The 20655-nt window shown below is 36.9% G+C and overlaps 1 protein-coding gene across 3 annotated transcripts in view; it reads right to left on the reverse strand.

The window, feature by feature from the left end:
- The window catches only part of RB195_021563 (uncharacterized protein), a gene marked incomplete at both ends in the record, with an annotated part of 46529 nt that overhangs the window by 19180 nt on the left and 6694 nt on the right, over positions 1 to 20655 (reverse strand). For all 3 annotated transcript variants that reach the window (XM_064208373.1, XM_064208374.1, XM_064208372.1), the window contains 5 exons: positions 2443 to 2507; positions 5491 to 5625; positions 13617 to 13699; positions 13758 to 13805; positions 17021 to 17220. In XM_064208373.1, coding sequence (XP_064064253.1) covers positions 2443 to 2507; positions 5491 to 5625; positions 13617 to 13699; positions 13758 to 13805; positions 17021 to 17220 — 531 coding nt within the window. The remainder of the gene's footprint in view (positions 1 to 2442; positions 2508 to 5490; positions 5626 to 13616; positions 13700 to 13757; positions 13806 to 17020; positions 17221 to 20655) is intronic.

Genomic DNA, 20655 nt, shown 5'->3' on the forward strand with positions numbered 1-20655 from the left:
GATAAAAATAAGGCTATGAAATGAAGAAAGCGATCGAAGCCATGTCCTTCTTTTTGTCAAGGTATGCGCAATTTCAGCTAAAGTCTCGGCAGTGAGTTGTCGTTATCCCTCATCCAGCTACATTAGTTCTACAGATTACCAGCAGCAAATATACTATACTGATCTCCAATGTGTAGATCCAAGGCAATCTATACCAATACGCTTGAATTCAGTAGTGCTGACCATAATTATTTCAGGTTAGAGAAGAAATTTTGCTTCGTGCTTTATACCTGTTTATTTTTTAAAGATAAAAAACGCGTTGTAGCTTTAGAGTTTACCAAAAAGCCAATATTGTTAGTTTAGCAAAGAAGGAGTGATGATTCTATAATAAAAGATTAAGCTGAATAATAAAACTAAAGAAAAATGAATTAAGTGGGAAATAATTCTTCTCTAGAGTAGAATTACTACTTTTACGCGAAAGAAGATAGTGAGACACAAGGCAAACATTTCTTCTCGATAATTCGAAATTGTATTAAGGTAACACGAAGAATTTCAGGATTTTTTGAGTTGTTAATGTTAAGCTTCATTATACCAGTGAAGTATAACATACATGTAGCATTTGGAAAGGTGAATTCCAAATTTTCCCTCGGATAACAAACTTCCAAAATGGGATGGACTATTTCTGGAGTCTAGTGTACGTCATATATTTAATTCATTAAGTAAGATATGAAAATAAATCGCTGATACTCTTGAATAATGGTCTATTCCTAGTTTACGTCGACTGTTGGAGAATATTCAGAAGCAGCACAGTAGGAATGCTCAAAAATTCAGTAGGTTCCACTGAGTTATAAACTTTCTGTATTGTTGGAAGATTTCTGAATAGAAGAACTTTAGATGAGGAGAGAGCCAGTTGAAAAGTGAGGAAATCCGCAAAATCAGATTTAATTTCCAACGGCCCAATTCCTAGTAAATTAGTAGTTTGGGAAGAAGTTGTTTGAAATCATAAAACATGGCACAAAATTCGAAACTCGAATTATTTTGGAGAATAAAAATTTACATCATGTGCTCATGGAAGAACAATGGAAAGGCGCATTTTGTGTTCCTTAAAGCGAGTAAAAGGAAGGAAGTATCATGGAACTGCACAGTTAACCATATGATGCTTTTGATTGTAAAAAGAACATGCTGCCGGTTAGAGCATTTCTAACAAACCAGTGACTGACGAGGATTTGTGTGGAGAGGGTGGAGTCTAACTAGACTTTGACTACTGTATTTTGAAAATAGTGTTCCGCTCAGAAGATTCGTTTGTATGAAGCTATGAAAAGCTTTTTTTTTTAAGAATCGTAATGATTTTTCAAATTTGTCATTAGTTACGCATTAGAGTAATAGGCGAGCGTAACGAAGCAAATTATAGCGATCAGGATTAGAATTCTTCTCAAAAACAACGAAGCTAATGATATTAGAAGGAGGTAACTTACATACCAGTGTAATTCTATAAAATCACAAACTGAGAGGAGGTCAAAATGAGAAACTGTACTGGGAGGAATCGTTACCACATCAGTTTTGATTAATAAATATTCTAACGTACGGTAATACGAGAAAACTTCTTTTGAATTTCTCTGCTAAAAACCAGATTGGAGAAAGATGTAGAGAACTGCAAATATAATAGAAAGTGGACTTGAAATTCATTTCCATCCACTCTCAGCAGCGAACATCTTACGCCAACTTTACTGGAATCTCAAAAAAATATTCATAAGTAATCAAAGTAACCCACTTATCCTTATAAATAAACTTATTTCTATCAGTAGCGGTAAGAAACCTATTCTCCTTCTCTACAATAGTCTGAGTTCTTATGAAAGAAGAAGGTGATATTATAAAGCAAGGGATACCCACAAATCCACATCGCACATCCAGATATTTATTGCCCTGTATAGCTGCACTCTATAGAATCACTTCTACAGCTATCTAAGCTATCACCCTCCACCTATTCATTTGAACTATAGTAGTTAGTAGCTAAAAGAATGATTTTGAGTGCCCATTTGAGGCACCCGTGGTCCCGTGAAATAATTCAAAAACAAGAAAATGTTTTTTTTTCTACTTTCTCATTAGACCAGGGGACGCTTCGCATCCGCTTCGACTGTACGGCTGACTGGTCCGCCGAGCCCCAAAAATTTAATGAGGCTATTCAATCCAAATTTTTAATACGATATGCAAACGCGTTCCGGCGATCATTACATCAATGTTTGCTCAGAGTGTACGAAGAAGAAATTTGAGACGACCACACATATCCACTGTTTGAGTGGTCCGTGATTGAATTCATTTCAATTCGTCCAACAAGCGAACTAAGGGCATTCAGTAGAAAACTCCCTGGTGACCTCGACATCCAAGAAAATTACGGAGTATAGGGTGTATTCAACATATAACAGAAAAAAAAACCGTCGACAAATACTGTATGACGAGACTCACCAAGGTCGATCACACACGATGTGGTAGTATTGTAATTGAGGAGGCTTTCATGCGATCGACTGGATCTGAATAACACATGAATCATGGGGCTCGACATTTACACTTGGTGTGGAATGCACTGCAATTATATTCGCTAATGATGTAGCCAGTAGACTCTTTCCAACACGAGTTTGGGAATGGTTTGGGTAATTTCGTGTTTATTTACTTTAGAACAGATTACGCTGAGCCGATGAGAACAGTCAAATATTGCCCTGTAAAATAATCAGAATTTTCACCAAAAGGTTACAAAAGTTCCTAACCTCTTACGCCATACGTCAATTGTAAAAGTGTTACATTATAAGAACGAGCCTAATTCTCATGGTGCTTAGAAAAACGCATCTCCTACGCGAAAACTTGTATCGAACAAGTTATTGTGGGTAAATTACTCCAATACGACTGTAAAATAACGTACCACGAGAATTCTACAACAAAATGATTTCTTATACTCGCGCTTCTGTTAGGAGTGATATTCATTTTACTAGGAAAACAAAAAAAAAAAACGCAGGAGACTAAAGTAGGCCTATGGCGGTAAAGTGAGATGTATAGGGGAGGCTAGTCCAAGGAAACTTGGAAAAACTTAAACTTGAAAAGATTTCAAGGATAAGCACTGCTATCATGGGAGATAATAAATTTGCCATAATTAACTAAAGTGCACGCAAACATGCTCCCACCCGAAACAAATAGTATATCTACTATTACAAAAACATTACATTACAAAAAATGTGACAATATCAACTTCACTAAAATACAGTCCCTATTTCATAGTCTTATAAGGTTATGACTTTGTTTTTCAGGTCAAAGAAACTCACAACGACGGCAATGTCATAAACCCTGATAGTATCAGTTAGGACTCAATATGTGTGAACAACTACATTTTATTTTAAAAAAATGTGAAATACATTAACGTTGAGAACACCAAGAACAATGTTTTGAGTGTGTTGAACTACATTACCACTTAGAACTTGGAACTAGACGTAAAACCAGTTTTTCAAAATACAGCTATCATGTAGGAATGTAAGTAATGTAAGGATTTTTCCTTGACTTCACCTTCGTTCCTGGTATTGCTATTCTGAGTTTCTCCCAAACAAGAAATTTCACGGCTTCTTAGATTTCAATAAGGACGGAATTCCAATGCTCATTTTCATCTGGACGTCCAGGAAACACAACCGTGAATGTAAGCAACAGATTTCATTCCGTGATTACAATTTGAAACCAAACACTGGGATGATTCTTCATTTTTTTTTCTCTCGTCACTTTTTCATCGCTTGATAGAAATTCTGGATATCACACATTGCCGTCGAATCTGATACCATGAATACCATCAAAAGCCGAATTATATAGGGACAAAGGTTCTTCAATGCATACTGTATTTTAAGAGCTCTAATACTCTAATGAATTTGCAGTGATCCTGAAAAATGTATGGACACATACTAGACCTCCCTGGGTTAGTTTTCGTTTAAGTTGTTTGTTTAAGTTGGTTAAGTTATTTATGTTGTCATAAAGTCAAAATATTTCACAAGAAAACAAACTTTAGGCTGGATGTATCACACGTTCAGAATTTTCTGAAAGTACTCTCTCTCCGAACACCGATTTTTCGACATATCGAAATATTTGGGAAACAAAGTCCTCGAACATCCGACTCTCTGAATTCGTTATCGACCGACTCACGGATCATTCCAATCTCAAGTATAATCCCCACATCGGACATGCCTAACTTCTGGATAATTCAATAAAAATTCGCCCAGGTTTGTTATATTCAGAGGAGAATATGGGTTGACTTAGGTCCACCAGGCATGAAATCCACGACCGGCAATGGATTAATTTGCACAAATGTTTGCTTAGTATCTATTAGACGATAATCGCGTAAGTCTACTGTAAGTAGCACAATTATGAAATGATTCCGGAACCAGAAATGGAACAGTGTCTCTATAAGTCTACCTCTATACTGAACTGAGATCCGGAGAACCGATAAAAAGGTCAAAAGTTGTTTGTCTGCGCGCAAAAGGAACAATACAGGATTTTTGCTTAACAATGCATGTCTTCGGTCAATAGTTACATCCATGGGAGAGGAAGAAAAATTGCGCATCGCATCCTATTACAATGTTTGATCCAAACTCCTAACCTCTGCAAATCTAATTGCACTTTCAGAATCGACATTATGTGAGATATTTTATTGCCCGATAGAAGATTCGTCTTTGTAAAAGCTTTAGCTAGACCTGTTAGAATAACCAGCACCGTATGAAAGGACCAGAACCTCATTTTCTCGTGAGTGGAGATGAAAAAGAACAGAAATAGGCCATTGAATGGAATTTGTTACATAAAAAGATGCATCCTAATGCGAAGGGCTAAGCCAATTTTCTTCGCCTATCTTTGCATACACAAAGCCAGGGACTTCAATTCTACACTTTTTCAGTGACAAAAATATAGTTACGAAAACAAGCAGAACAATTAAATATGTTCATTAAGCAAAAATTTATGCATGTTAAGAGTTCTTGCCGCATTACTCGCTAAATAAAGAGATTTAACTCTCTTTTTTCCGAATATCCGCTAAATCCAACGATTTCGGACCTAGGGTCAAATTGTTCCTCGAATGATATGACAAAATAAAAGATAAAAGCTGTGGAAAGGAAAGGGAAATTGTTATGTGTACGTGCTATGCGTTCATGTGTTTGTAAGGGCATCTATAGTAGAAATTATTGTGTAATTTCTCAAAAAAAAATCACTATTCAGTATCAGAAACAAGGTGGTAAAAGTGGAAATCTCTTATGAATTCAAAGTGAACCTCTCTAGATCCGTCGAATAAGGTACTAAATAGTTGCTCGAACATACGCCAGAGTTCTAATCCAATTTCTATTTTCATAATTTTTCACATAAGGCCATTCTCGATTGGAGCCGCATTAAAATTTCATTCGATTGCACGATCTAGCGAAATTCGCGCTGGATGAATTAGTGCGTAATCAGGCCGGATTTGTGTGCTATTCGTATTGAGTGAGAGGGATGATTTATCACCTGAGTGCCGTCTTTCCAGGCGCCGCCGCAGCCGTCGCCACCGTAGTCGATGATCTTCCTGGCGCACCACCGCTATTCACCACCGACGACAACAGGTTCTCTTGTGATCGTTGCGAATCCACACGACTTAATGTGCTAAACATAACGGATACAGATATTTATGATCCTCGATCACCGTCTACTCTCCATATTTCAACCTTTCACACGCAAATTTCTCACTCACTACAAGCTGCTCTTAGAGGATTTCAGATGCACTGCGTCTCTTTCATACCATCGTTCCTCTTCCGAATTCACTGTATAGGTGCCACAAATTAGTCGAAGTTTGAACATCTGTTCGCCTTCGAGCGTTCAATGTGCGTCTAGGCTTTAGTACAATTTGAACAGTGAATTATGAGGCAATTGGCGGCAGCAATCAAGACTGAAAAAAGCGTAAAAATGTCCGAAGTGGAAGCAGAACGGAAGTGCACTTGAGAAATAGTCGTAGGCTTGTGATGCTGGAAGATTGATAGGAGGAAATAAGCAGAAATTTTGTTAATTTGTGACGAGGAAGGAAAAATTGAAAAATTGCAATAAGACCATTTACAGAAAAAAACAAACCATTCACAACGAATCGTGAATTAACTGAAAAGAAACTTGCACATACATGTTTTTAAAGTGCTTGTGGAATAAAATTAACGATGAGCATTGTTGAACAAAGACGTTTCCTGTCAACGTTTCTCTTTCCTTTTGAAAGTGCACAAATTAAACAGGTTTTTTTCTACCTCCAATCATTTCTTTGAAACACTTAAAACTATGAAATAGTTTTAAAACAGTCACTTCCAAAAACTTATAGTAGAAGAAAGTGAACTTTATCAGATTTGAAGAAATCCTTAGGTATCAAGAAGACTCAGTCATATAGTATTATATTTCTCAGAGGATTCGAATCATTTCTGAGCTCGCAACATTTCACGACAACAAAAAAAAAGGGGGGGGGGGGGGAGAGGAAAAAAAACTAAACCGTTCAGGACAGAATTTTCACTCGACGAGTACACAGCTACCGTATAGATTCGCTACTTTTCCGGTACATCGAAGGATTGTTGAAAATCAAGCAAAAACCCATCTATTCCCTCAAATTGAGTGACGTATTGGAAATAAGGGCAAGAAATCGCCATGGTTTTTATGCGATAACCTAGAAGGATCAAAATCCCATGACGAAAGGGAGAATTGCTGTATGCATTATCATTTGTTTGAGCAGAGGGAATAAATTATGGTTGAGTTGAATTAATTAGTGAGGACGATTAGGGCTAATGGAAAAGAAAACAAGGAAAAACTGCATAAAGCGGAACTATGCACGTGTGGATGCGAGTTGTTGATGTGTCCGGTGGCGAAGAGGGGCGAGCTGAGCAAAAAGCTCTCTCGCCATAGTGTAAATCCATTTATACGAGCAAGAAGTTGATTGAAAAGGGTGGCAAGTTGCAGACGAATGTCAAGAGCGGGAAGGAATTTGGAAGAAGTTGGACAAGGACGGTGTCTTGAAAGACCAAAAAGAAAACACTGATAAACAAAACCTTGAAAAAGATCAACAGCTGACAGCCTAGCTTATGAGTCTAGGTGGTGAGTGGAGAAGGATTTAAGCGAGCATTATGGAATGCATGAAACGCAAGGGACACAGGCATTGTCTTGAAGGTTCCTTTTGCCTAAACCTCTGCCATACTGTCAATAGAGCCCCGACCGACGTGTTGTGAACGCGGCGAAATTAGCGGAAAACTGGTCGGCTTTTCGAAATAAAGAACTACTTTCAAGGCTTAATCGCGATGCGCGTTGGATGTGATGGTGAAGGAGGAAGAAGACGATGATTCAGGCGGGCGAGGGATAATGGAGGCGAATACGAGGCACTATCTGAGTTCGTGCATGGTCCCCCCCCCACTGCGGACAACGCCATCACAATCGCCTTCGCCGCCGACGCTACGCAAGGATCAAAACCTACCAGTTAAGTCAGCGTTACTGTATTGAATCGACGCGAATTAACCTACAAAGATCGTCGACATTGTAGAGGTTAAGGAATGGGGAATTCAGTCGTAACTACAGCTAATTACTGGCTTTCTTGACTTGTTTACAGTTACTCGGCCTTCAGTCTATAAACACTTCAAACAGGAACATTCCACTTTATGATAAATCTACATTGATTTCTTTTATAAAATAATATGTTAGCTATGTACCTTAACATCCGTACTTTGATATTATATAGTGGAACAAAAAATATGGCTAATTAACGAGGTCAAAAAAGTAGTAAAAACGAAAAAAAAACCATGCGACGTTAATGAGTTTGTTTGGATTTAAAAACCATTGATTAGCATGATAAAATGAAGTCAGAAAGGAAAGAAAACATTCTTAAGATCCTATCCTTTCACGTCTTATTGGACTGAAAGAAGGGCAGCTAAAATACTGCACATGCTCTTGCACGAATAATTTTTTGAATCTCACTCATATCACCTCACAGAGCAAGCGCCAACTTCACCAATGTGGATTTCTGTTGCAAGAAATTTTACTAAATAGATCCGGCAGCTGAAAGAAATCCGGAGTGGTCATCCTTCGAGCACAATCGCTTCGCGGATGCGAAAAAACGATAGAACTTTCTCAGCTAACCTCAACTAGCTTTTGAATACTGACGTGAGGTCTACGATGTCTCACAGTGCTAATGCGACGATTTTAATCGTGTTATTTCAGAAAGTTGGTCCAAATAATTCACACAATGCCTGGTTGACGGCTAATGCATAATTGCAGTAGAAGTTCTTTTCTTAGGAACTAATTACTCACCGTTTTGACTTGTACACAATCCGCCCACGAATTAGTCTTGGATTAGCTGGTCTGCACTTGTTCGGTGATAGACAGTACATTCTAAGAGCAATCTCATCAATCCAACAAATTTATAAGTTCAGAATTTAATGAGCGACACGTCCTATCAACAACGTAAGTCCAACCGCAGAATTTAAAATGAGAAACGTTTGAGAAGGCCTTGAACCAAACTGAATTACGAGATTTGCATATGAACAACCACTGAAAGTCGCCGAATCGGTGTCCGAATGGGCAGTCTTTGGAACGGTCTGGATAATGATGATTGTGGATATGCGAAATAAACGATTAGAGCGCAGCATAACGAGAGCGAGATGGAGAAAAGGGAAATCTCGAAGCGATATACATTTATCACCTGGAATAGTGCTCTGACACCCATTTTCACTCACTTTGACGCGTTTCGTGAAATGACCGTCGAACACCTCAGGTGTTACACTATTCAACGCTGCTGGGCACAACACTACAGCAAGTCTTTCTTTTTCTCAAAAAATAGAGATTCCTGAAAAATGTGTGCAAAAAAACATGTTTCCTAAAAAAAAGAAGCTTCTGGTAATCAGTTACTGAGATGTGGCGGGCAGGAAAAGATGTAAGAAACATGTGCGTATCTTAAAGGTAGCAGTAGAGACGGATGTTTTTTTTTTCTTTTCAATTGTATGGACTATATTCGACGACGGAGGTAGTAGTCGAGTTACAAAGACTCTCCACCTCCCCAAAACCTTGAAATAGTGTGTCACGTCGTTTCAGCAATGAAAAAAAAAACCTACTCGTCCTTTTCACATACAATGGCTTCAACTATTCTTTCTGATCTATTTAGATCCGGTGTAATTAAATGTTTGGTTGAATTGTGCTCAATCTTCACCATAACAATGAGGAACGGATATGGCTTAATTATAGTGCTGCAAGGATAAATGAAAGGCAATAGATTAAGCGGATATGGAATCACCTCAAAAAAAGAAGGAAGATATATGTAATGCTTTACCAAAAAAGAACACATGGATCAACTAAAATATCTATTCTTTGAACGATGAATAGCTTGCAGCATCACATTGCCACTTTCTGCTTAATGACAGGCTATTACCACGCGTCTTGACCTTCTGGTGCCTCCAATTTATGAGTCTGACTCCATTCTTTTTTAGAGGGTTAATGCCCTGTGAATTCGGTTCAAGAACGATCAAGGTCGACGGAAGTAAAGATCGAAGAGATGGACGTCGAACCCAACACCTCGAAGAAAAAAACAACAACGAAATATTGAGAAAAAATAGATTATTCTGTGGAGATAAGATTTCTGAAAATTTCTGAGATTTCACAAACAAAAAGATTTAGGAATTCTATAGGAACTGAAATTCTGAGTGTTTCGTAGTCCGAATGGAAAATTGGAGCATCTTCATTTTACGCATTTTATGTAGACGATAATAGTATGCACATGCTGTGGCACTCCGAGAGATCCTAGGCCAACATATCCTCATTCTATGGTTAATCTATTCCCAGAAAAGTCGAAGTTTTGCATTTATCTTCATCTAGATTTTGAGTTTAGAGACCGCATAATTTGGATCCAAAGTGAAATTTTGTTCGCTATTTCTGCGGTGATTCGAATAGTTAACAGCCAGCACTGAAATATCGCTTCTTATAAGTTTTAAGTCAGAAGCAGTATGCGAAGAATAAGAATTAGAGTTTACAATTTACAAGTAAACACTATCTCCTCGATACTAGGAACTTTTTTCGTCGTTTTCTGCTGCAAAAGTATCGAGCGACGATTCCAGATAAGAGGCGAAATATCTACTAATGTTTTTCCTTGAAGATGGTTTATGTGTTGTACAAAACCAACATACAATATGCTATTATGCACAGTTATCGTGGATTAGCAAGAAACAAACATAAGCCGACTCAAATAAATAATCACTAAGTCTTGTGATCGGTCGAGACAGTTTCTTTGGAATGAATTGAGCCACACACTGACATGTTATGTGTAACGCATCGGACGTTTCTTCCTGAGGCGTACTCGACAAATGGTGTTTCACTCGCAGCGATTTACGGCCTCTCACCTCATATCTCAATCACTTGCATTTTTTGCTGTCGACTGAAATTACTTTTACAATGCGAGCAGTGCAAACAAGAAAACGAAACTTCTTTCCGACTGTTTTATTTTTGGAAATATTTTAATAATAAAATGTACATATCAACACTGCTATGAAATAGCGTAGCAGAAAAAACTATTTAAGTATTACAAAAAGCATAGAGAATTACTAGGTCAAGCAAATTTCTATGAGACTAATTGCGCCTTTTTTTTAAGCAGGCTAAAGATGATCGCTCATCCAGAAAAACGCGACTATTGACCTCTTTTATTTATTTGTTTTCAATATGACTTGGGATGAGAGCGGAATAAGCAGGTGATCTCAAATAGATCATGGTCGAATAGCGAACTCGAACGGTAACCTTCTTCATGAGATCAGATTTGTAAAGGAATACGAGAAGATTTTAAGATGTTCTCCTAAAATTTCAACAAAGGCATACCGTTGTAACTTAATGCATTTGCACCTGAATAGACTCACGAGAATTCGCATAATACGATGTCGCGATATTGTGTTCAAAATCTGCGGAAGTAGACAAAGATCCTTGTTTTCAATGTCCCATAGAAGTGATTGTGTAATCAGACCCACAGGTGCGAATGAAAATGCTTTTGTTTATGTGGATATTCGGACAAACTCAATAAAAAAAAACATGCACATTCCAAAAATACATTGTAGAACACCTTAGAGAACAAGAATAAAAATGTCGCTTTGATCAATAGAATTCCTATACGAATTGTAATTAGCCTGAAACCAACAGACCAAGAGAAAATTCCTCGGACATAAAATAATAGGGAAGAAAATCTTCTCGAAGAAGAAATATGTACATAATCCAACGAGTATGAGAAGTGCTCGCTTAAAAACGCTAAAATATTTAAGAAGTTCATAGATAAATTAAGCTTTGAGTTCAAAAAGAAACATTTTTGTAGAATTTTGAACTCATGAAAACAATTGACGATACCCAAAACTAATGAGAGACTGCGAGAAGATTTGAAGAGAATCATTATTCAACCCGTTACGTACTCAGGACTACATTTAAAAAAATGAGAGCTGGTTTGGATACGCATCCTCGTGTTGTCTTGGCGTTCCATTTCACGGAAATCAAAAGCTTTATCGAATTATTTGAGATTTTGTGGTGAACTATTCAAAATATTCGTTCGCATTGAACGATTGTTTCAAAGAAAAAGTGGTTTTACCATAGCGAGTAAGTTTCTGACTAAAATAAAGAAGCGCCTATCTACTAGTCCCTCCATAATTTAGTGTATCAAAGGAAGAAGTAAAAGTAACGGTGCAGAAAAGCAAGCATATCGATCTCTGACTTCTTATCTTTCGAAAATTCGATTTTCCCTCCACCACACAAGTGATTTATGGTCTGTTTGTGTGCATATGGAAGTTCTATTGTCCACACATAAAACTTCAATGGCTGTTACGGATTTATCCGAAACATTGTGTGGTTATGAAATCACATAGAAAATTACATGAATATCGAATAATGGAAAAAAAAATCCAAATATTTGAAAAAGATTTGCTACTTGCTGTAAAAACGTTTCAATGATATACGATTCGCTTATGTTGTTCCTCCTGTTTGACAGCACAGAACAGGAAATATAAACTGGTCGGATAGGAGCGCTTATGATGGATTTCGTTACGTAACAATCGCAAAATCGCATGCCTCTTATGATTTTCGCAATTTTTCTTCTCCTTCTAAAGAAATCATCATTTTTACACATTCAATAACTTGTAAATTTTACACATTAAATAAACTTAAATAATAAATTTTAAACAACAAATTTGAATTTAAGCTGTGAAGACTACAGAAAGAGTCAAATGCGTAAAAAATGAGAATTATCAATTTTATCCCGGATTTAATCATTTCGCTTTTATATCCCCTACCTCTCTACATGAGAGGTTATCATTCTAGGATAATTATGTAGGAGAAATTATTTGTTCAGGAAAAAAAAACACCAAAACTTTGATACTGAATAGCTTGCGCTCATACTGACCAAAGTTCACTGTTATAGATATTCCTTGTTCTATCTAGACGAAATAATATTTTTGGCAGTCTAAAGAAAGCTTATTTGGCGTGAAACTTAAGTGAACAGAACAAAAATAAGGATAGAAAAATCCTGAAATCTCTATAGACAACAGAATTAGTGTATTTGCACTAAAAACACGATTCGAATGTAAACATTTTGCAGAATAACGACTACAAGGGAAAAAAGAACGCGGTTGTGCAAAAATTCGAGTCGATATTTCCGCTAAAGTACAAGCAAATAATCTTTCTTCGAGGAACCTGGTAATTTGCTGACTTGCCGAGAATTTTGCAAGATCAGACACCTTCTCATTACTCTTATAAAAACGATATTCTGGTGTTTCCTTGTCACCGACGTGGATGATACAAAACGACTGAGAAATCAAAGGATTAGTTTTTTTCGCAAGTTCTGCGATGATTTCTAAAAACAAAAGCCACTAAAAGAAGATCAAATTATTAAGGTGAACAATTGATTTCAGACTTACGTAAGCAAGAAATATAAGAGGATGGTGTTTTTCTCCAAAACCTAAATATAGAAGAAAGTTCGGTTCGATCAATCTTCTTATAAAGTAGTAAGTGACAGCAGATGAAGAAAAACTACGTACGTGAAGTATTGAAAAAATAAGGTGTCAAAAATAGCAAGATGGATTTGAATTACTTTTCTAGAAACCGAAAAAGACCGGCAGCATCTAGGTTGCGGTCAAACAAGTTCTCTGATCCACTGCAAACAACTCGAACTGCATTTATCCTCGTCACTCACTCACTATACATCGCATGATCGACGAGAGCGTGTGACACAAATTTTCACAAGCTAAGCGAAAACGGTTCACGATGACGGATATGAGCACAAAACAGATATTCGCCTGAGAAAGAAATGAACATAACGAGATTTCACTTAAGGCATGTGGTCCTCGAATGAGATTAAACCTGCACCTGTTCCACAGCGGTGAAGATTCACGAGCAGCAACCCTTTCGAAAAAAAGTGACCTATACGCAGACAAGGACATCCATCCATAAGCAAAAAAAAATGTCCGAAAAGAACAACGTAAACAGACACTGGTCAAATTTTCAAGGGCGTCGTTTGAAGCAATGGAAAGCGTGAATTCGTGCATTTTTCCCTGACTCATCCAAAAAAAATTCCTTACGACTTCTTGTCACGCAACACTTTCACACATGAAAAAAACACACAAACTCACTAGGCTTGGACGGTTTTTTCGAGCTTACTAACGCTTTTTGTTCTCTTCAGAGGAATTCCTCTGAATGGTCGAGAGAAGAATTGCTGAAATGATTCGCTTCGAAGTTAGATTTCATGAATAATTCCCAAAAAGCGATCTGACCGCTATCCGTTGAGGGCCGGTGGAGCCGAAATCGATGTTGGTTTCGATCTGAAAGATTTGTTTTATGAGTGTTAGAGAAGATGGAGAGAAAAAAAAAAAGAAAATTTGTGAAACAGGAAGGCCGTAAAGAGCTTCATGCATATAGAAACTTTAGGATAATGCTGATACTAAATACTAAATATTTAAATTATGATACATATATATACATAGGGAAAAGTTGTGTGTTATCATTAGCTTATGTATTTATGGAACAATCCTGGATTCCTTCAACCAAGTCCCACAAGAATTACAAGGCTGTCAACATTCCCTGAAGGAGAAATTCGCAGAAAACAAAACAGAATAAAGAAAGCCGCATTGTCTGTTCAACAAAAAGTTTTCGGATACCCTTTTTTTGGATTCAAGATAGAGTGCTTAGACCACCATAAGGATTGAAAAGAACGGGTGAGAGTTGAAAAGAGGAAAACCTTCTGCAGCATTGCTTTTCTCGGATGTCCTGTATTGTATTTCATTGCATTATGGAAAAACAAATAAAACCTGAATCGGTGATTTTGCAGAGTAAATAGTTTCGCTATCCATACAAGCAAACAAATAAGAATTCATGCAAAACGGTTGAAAGCGTTTTTCCAATAATGTTAGTCGAACGAATTTCACAAAGTTTCTCCTCCAAACCAAGTGAAAGGCTGTTTCATTACTTTCGTGGATATGGTGTAGGTGTAGACTTGGAAAAAAAGTAGTACAACACTATTAACTGTTGGCCGGATTTTCGAAATATACGTGATCGTCCAGAATTTCGCAAAGTTAAAAGCAGCACCCACAATAAAATTGCACATAGTCACGTGTTTTTGTGGATTCGGAAAGGCTACTACAATGTATTTACTCGACTACAAACTGATGTCTCAAAAAACACCCTCAGTAGGTTGAGTCACACATAGAATATCAATCGTATCAAGAAATATCCACGTAATATATGCATACGTATGTACGTCTTCCGAAACTGTGGTTAAGTGCTGGAAACTCGCTCTTTCAACATGAAATTCACAAACTTGATCCACACTTTCACAGTAGTTCTTTGAGATTTTCATTACTTTTCAAGGATTCACAGTTGTTATTCTTCCAGCTCAGCCTAAATAACTACAATCAATGCAAATCTCAGGAAGAAGTTTTCCCAAGGGTGCTCGCTGTCTTTAAGTGCCCTAGAGCATGTTTTTGTTAAAAAATGTCTTTGAAACATTCCCAATTTTTGAGGTGCTCTGTTTCGCCAAGAATCTGAGAAAATCACGGAGTTCTTCGCTTCCTTATTCCTGGTTTCAGGAATTTCAGCTCACATAGTATTTTACAATTAACGTTTCAAAATCTTAGAAAGAAATTTTATTCTTAGAAAAATTCTTAAAAATGAAATTATAAAGTTTCAGAATGAAGTACTGAAGGAACGGATTGATAATAGAAGTATTCACTAGTAGTCCCAAGAAAAAAAAAACAATAATGAAAACAAAAGTTCCTAAACCTTCCGGAAGAGATTGAAGAAAAAGAAAAGCAGCGTCTAACACCATAAATGTCCCTCTGTTCTTCAGTTTCGTTTGATTATCATATCTTTAGAAACGCCATCTCTGTGGCCGTCGCCGATAGGTTTTTAGCTAATACCTTATGGATTTCAATGCAGTGCCAGCCGCATAAATCGGGAGAGGTCAACACATCGAGGTCGACTATGAATCAATCAGAATAAAAAGCACCAACATTTTCTTTTGGGATTGACGGGACAAAGTCAATGAAATGTGTATAAATAAGATAGAATACACGTTTTTGCCGCTTCATTGACTCTCATTCAAAATTTTCTTACATTTTTCGGCGCAAATTGCATTTATAATGGTATTTTTATGTGTAATATACAGCATATATATATATATATATATATATATATATAAATTATATATATCCTCTCCAGTTTTACGTGTAGAAAGGGCGGATTAATGAAACTGTCACCGCAAAAATCCAAATACTAAAGGAAAGGAATGGCTTGTACTCTAAAGCTATAAAATATTTCACCATCCACGGTCAATGCACGGATACGTAAATAAATTTTGGTTTCAGGGATGATTTCCAACAAACATCAATTTTCTTTTAAAATCACTACAGTTTCACACTCTTTCAAAATCCTTAGAAAAACTTCCATCGAAGTCTTTTTGTTACATGAAGGAACTCCAATTCCGGTCTGACTTTGATGCAACAGACGAATTTCGACTTTTTTTCAAAGTGAACGCTACAAAAAACACTTTTCAATGGAATGGAATAACCTAACAAGTTTCAAGAAACATCGAAATGAAGGGTGTTTTTTTCAAGCACAAGTGGTTTTGTAACAATTTGTAAGAAATTTGTAAGAGCAATTGAAAAGTTTGTGCTTTTATGTGGTCATCTTCAAAAATGATTTTGTTTGGAGAAGTAGGAAAGAAAAAAGATTTAATTGAAAACGTTAGAGCAGTCAAGCTCTAGATCGAAGGAGACTACTATTTCTAAGTTAGACGATATAGTAGGAATTAGGGATTAGCAGAATTGTGGCTATTTATTTCATTTATTTTTCACATACAGTTCCACAATTTATCCACGTGCCGCTGCCGACAAGTACTCCACGAACTCACATCCATGCCTCTTTGCAATAAATTTAAGTATTTGCGCTGATGACCAGTCTCTTAAGGCCACTTCTTTGAAGTGACCGCGTTCAACAAGACGTTAAATCCATTCGATAAAAGAGATACGCGTCTCTGATTTCCGATTTCCGATCCAGTTTAAACTCCTCTAAAATCATGTGAAACAAGATTGATGTGCATCTTATGAACCTGGACAAAACCCCTGAAATCGTCACATCAACAGCTTCACGTGATTTACCTTCTATGTTAAATTTTCAGTACTTACAGTACTTCTAGCGGGTAATTTATTCTCATTTGCTGTTCAAACATGAGGAAGTGGATAAATTAAATATCAAGCGCAACAATGATAGAATATCCATAGGTTCTAAGGTGTGATTTTAGGAGATAACGCATATCCATGAGCACGAAATTAGTCGATAAAAAAAAAACAAGCGCCGATGAAACTTTGTTCAGCATTTTAGAGGCCTTCACCACTTTCCTGGTTGTTTTTTTTTTCTTTCTACTTGCTTCTTTTGTAGAGAAACAAATTATTTCAAAAAAGTGTGACCAGTATCCTTGGTGTATGAACAGGAGTCAAAACCACATTTTTGAGTAGGCTAGTAAAATGCTTCATGTACTTACAATTTTGTCGTTTGATGTACGCGGTGTCGCTATGTCATGACAGGATCGTCTCACATTCAGGGGTAAGCGAGGACCAGCCTCATTTTCCTCGATAGCTCCATCGATAGTGATTGCTTGAGACGACGTCAAGTTATAAGCGGACGCCGCTAGAGGTTTTCCACGACGATCCAACGATTCACATGTGTCCTTATGAACGACATCTAAAATGACTGATGGTGACATATGAGTAGCGTTTATATACGTCAGAAAAAGAACTTCCTTAAAATCTAGTCGCAAAGATGCACTTTTCCCTCATTGTCACTGGTTTTCCCCTCGTCAACGTAGGGGCTCTAAGCTTCCTTTTGCGTTAAGTGGTGGTGACAAACAACTTTGGACTTTTTTGTGTTTGCAGTCAGGATGAACAGAGGTTTTTGCTGCATCAAAGATGCACGCAGGAGAAAAGTGCACAAAAAAAAGAGAAAATGCTTCGTTGATGCAGAACAATTCACCTTAATAATAGAAGAAGGTGATATAAGTGAGTAGAGACCCATTTAGGTAATAATACCATGTACCATAATATTTGTTAAGGAGGAAACGCAGGAAATAAGGACAATGAGGTGGTCGAGTGGTAGGTAGCAAGGCGTGCAGATGGCTGATAACAAGAAAATTGCTTAGGACTTAATCCGCAGCATAGTAGTATTCACTTATCGTCCTGGAGGTTGCAAGAGAACCAAACCACACATCTGAATCGAAAATTCCATATTCCTAAGGATATGGAATAGTATAATACTAAACCAAAACTCTCAAGCATATCCGCAGCGACAACTTCTACACATATTCCATTCTATATTTATAGCATTTTAATAATACATATCAGTGTACCTGGAACTTGGAGTGGATTTTTTAAATAAATTTTATTTAATGAGAAAACAAAAGGTTACGAAATGTCTCGCCCAATTACCACGAAAACAAAACTATAATCAAAAAAGTAAAATGCAGTAATTTTAATAGTTCCCCTATGTTCGACTATCTTTGAGTCTTGGCATGTTAGGTAGGAATGAAGGGATTTTGATTTCTTTTCAAATTCTAACAATTCAAGCCAATATAACAACAATAAAATTTTTCGACTGTGATAGGAATAAACGTTTAAAAAAAAGCATGACTATTTCATAATTAACATAATATTCGATAACGTGCTTTCATTTTCTGTTGGTCGGTCGGATCAGCGATGTTGCGTTTGTCTTCTGCTTTCCCATTTTACTTTTAAAAAAGTCTCGCAGTTGTAAGTCTGACAAACCCATCAAGACCTCTTTTGAAAAAAAAAAATTCCAGAGAAGAGCTAAATCTTCTCAGAACAAATAGTTTAAGACTTTGCCGATCGATTCGATCAATAACATTTCGAATAGTCCTTTCTTCTGAAGAGTTTTTTTTTCCGTGCTATTTCCTGTAGTAGCCACTAATGTGAGGAAACCGAAGAAGTATCAGCACGGTCACAGAATCCGACTGGTGCGACAAACCTCACCGGCGTAGCTAAATCCTCTTGTGTGTGTCGAGCCAGTCGTATTTTCCTTTTGTTGTCCGATACTGTCTCATCAAATAGTGACTCGCAATTGCGAGGGACAACATTGTGCGCAGCTTTAGAGTAAATATGTTGCCGGCTACAAAGTGTTGTTGAACGTGGTGGAATCGCATCGAGATCACTGAAGTGCGGTTCGTGTTCACTACGAAAACAATCAAGTGGACCTTCAGTGACGAGTCGAAAAAAAAATCGGCTTAAAACGATTTTCGTGACGCTTATCATAGTGGAACAATTAAAAAAATAGCAGCAAAAAAAAAGAGATCTGTAGATTTTGCCTAGACCTGTGCGAGTGGGAAGGAAAAAAAAAAAGCAAGCAAATGATATCTACAATATCTACATTTCCATTTGGGCTAGATTAAAAGAATTCTGCAATATAAAGTATGTGAGGAACAAAAAATTGAGGGGCTTACGCATACATTTTGATATCCTGACATCTATACTTTTTCGATAGAGGAAAGGAATTATGTTAGTGAGAGATAAACAAGCTAGGCGAAATCATCTGTTTTTGTTGACAGATACGGAAAACCAAGGAATCATAGCTTAGGATTTGCCTAATACCCAATGATAGTAAGATGTGTACCGATAGAACATGTCAACCGTATAGAAATCTCTAGGAATAATCCGGAATAAAGCTTATATCTGCTATCTACTATTAGACGCATAAATACAAGACTATGTAGATATAATAACTGACGAAAGAAAAGTTTCTAGGAATTACTACGCAACAAAAAGTATAGATCAAATAAAAGATGTTGTAAAAGATACACCGCATCGTTGAATCCGTTAACAGTCCTCCAGAAGAAATGAAAAAACCTGTATCGATCTCCATTTTGTAATTCGGGAATATTCGAAGATAAAAACAAATCTGCATCGAAAAAAAGCTTCTCTTGCTTATAAATGGATCTTGACTTCGTTTCAAACTCATAGTTAGCCGAACAACTCATTAAATGAAGCTACTTCTGTAAGTCCTTCTACTACAAAGTACTTCTGTAAGCGAAGAAGTCTAATTGAAAACGGAAGACCATATTTTATGTTTTTGACGGTGATTTTTCGGCTCGGCCTATCAGCCGAGAAGTAGTAAACCACGCTGGCGTGCGCCACATGACCTCGCTCTCGCCTTCGCATCCTGTACCAGCATAAGTAACTACCGTGACGCCAAGTTAACTCGTTCCCTATAAGAACTAATGCTCTTGTACAATTGTGTGCGAGAACTCTACTGACTCTCTACAAGTTAACAATACTACATTATAACTGAACAAAATTTAACTTCTATAAATAAACACTGAAAACAGGAGAACTGGTTTAAAATTATTTTTTAACATTAAATGGAAACCATAATTTGCTGGAGAAAGAAACAGTGAAAGACATTCGACTCTTTGACAAAATGAAATGAATTGCTGTTGATTCTACTATATGCAATTTTTTTCTTGATAAAATGAAGCTTTTAAAGCTTTTTTGACGCAATTAGCAGCACAAAGGTCAGAGAAAGATAAAAGTTGCACTCGCATCCAAGTCAGTCGAAAAAAGCAGAACAAAACAAAAAAGGAAAAATTAAAAACATGGAAAGTGTGCGTCTAGGAAGTCAAGCATTGGTCATACTTCATTAAAACCGAAACGGCATTTATATTTGAGCACAATGTTTCATAAGAAGAAAAAGTCTCCTAATATTTTACAAAGAAAAAAGACACAGAATTGCACTGCTATGGAGAACTTGCCGTTTATAGCTGAACCTCTTAATATATGTCCAGAAATCTTGTTATTATTTTAAACAAAAACAATATCAGGAAGAAACTCATTTGTAGAACTTATGTGAAAAGAAAAATGACCGCCAGGAAACACGTTAACTTTTGTTGAAGAGAAATGTGACTGCAGAAAGGCTGACTCTGCGAAAGTGATAATAGGAATAAACTCTTCTCAATACACAGACATTATCAGAAGTTTCATTCTGCGGGACTCAATGTAGCAAATAATTCCGGGAAAGTACCACAAAAAGAAGTCAAACGCATAGATCCTGAATGTATCACGTAATGTCCCGAAAAGTACCAACGAAAAAATGTCATTAAAGCATTAATAACAA

This window comes from Necator americanus, chromosome X (assembly GCF_031761385.1).
Source record: "Necator americanus strain Aroian chromosome X, whole genome shotgun sequence".
Lineage (NCBI taxonomy): Eukaryota > Metazoa > Nematoda > Chromadorea > Rhabditida > Ancylostomatidae > Necator > Necator americanus.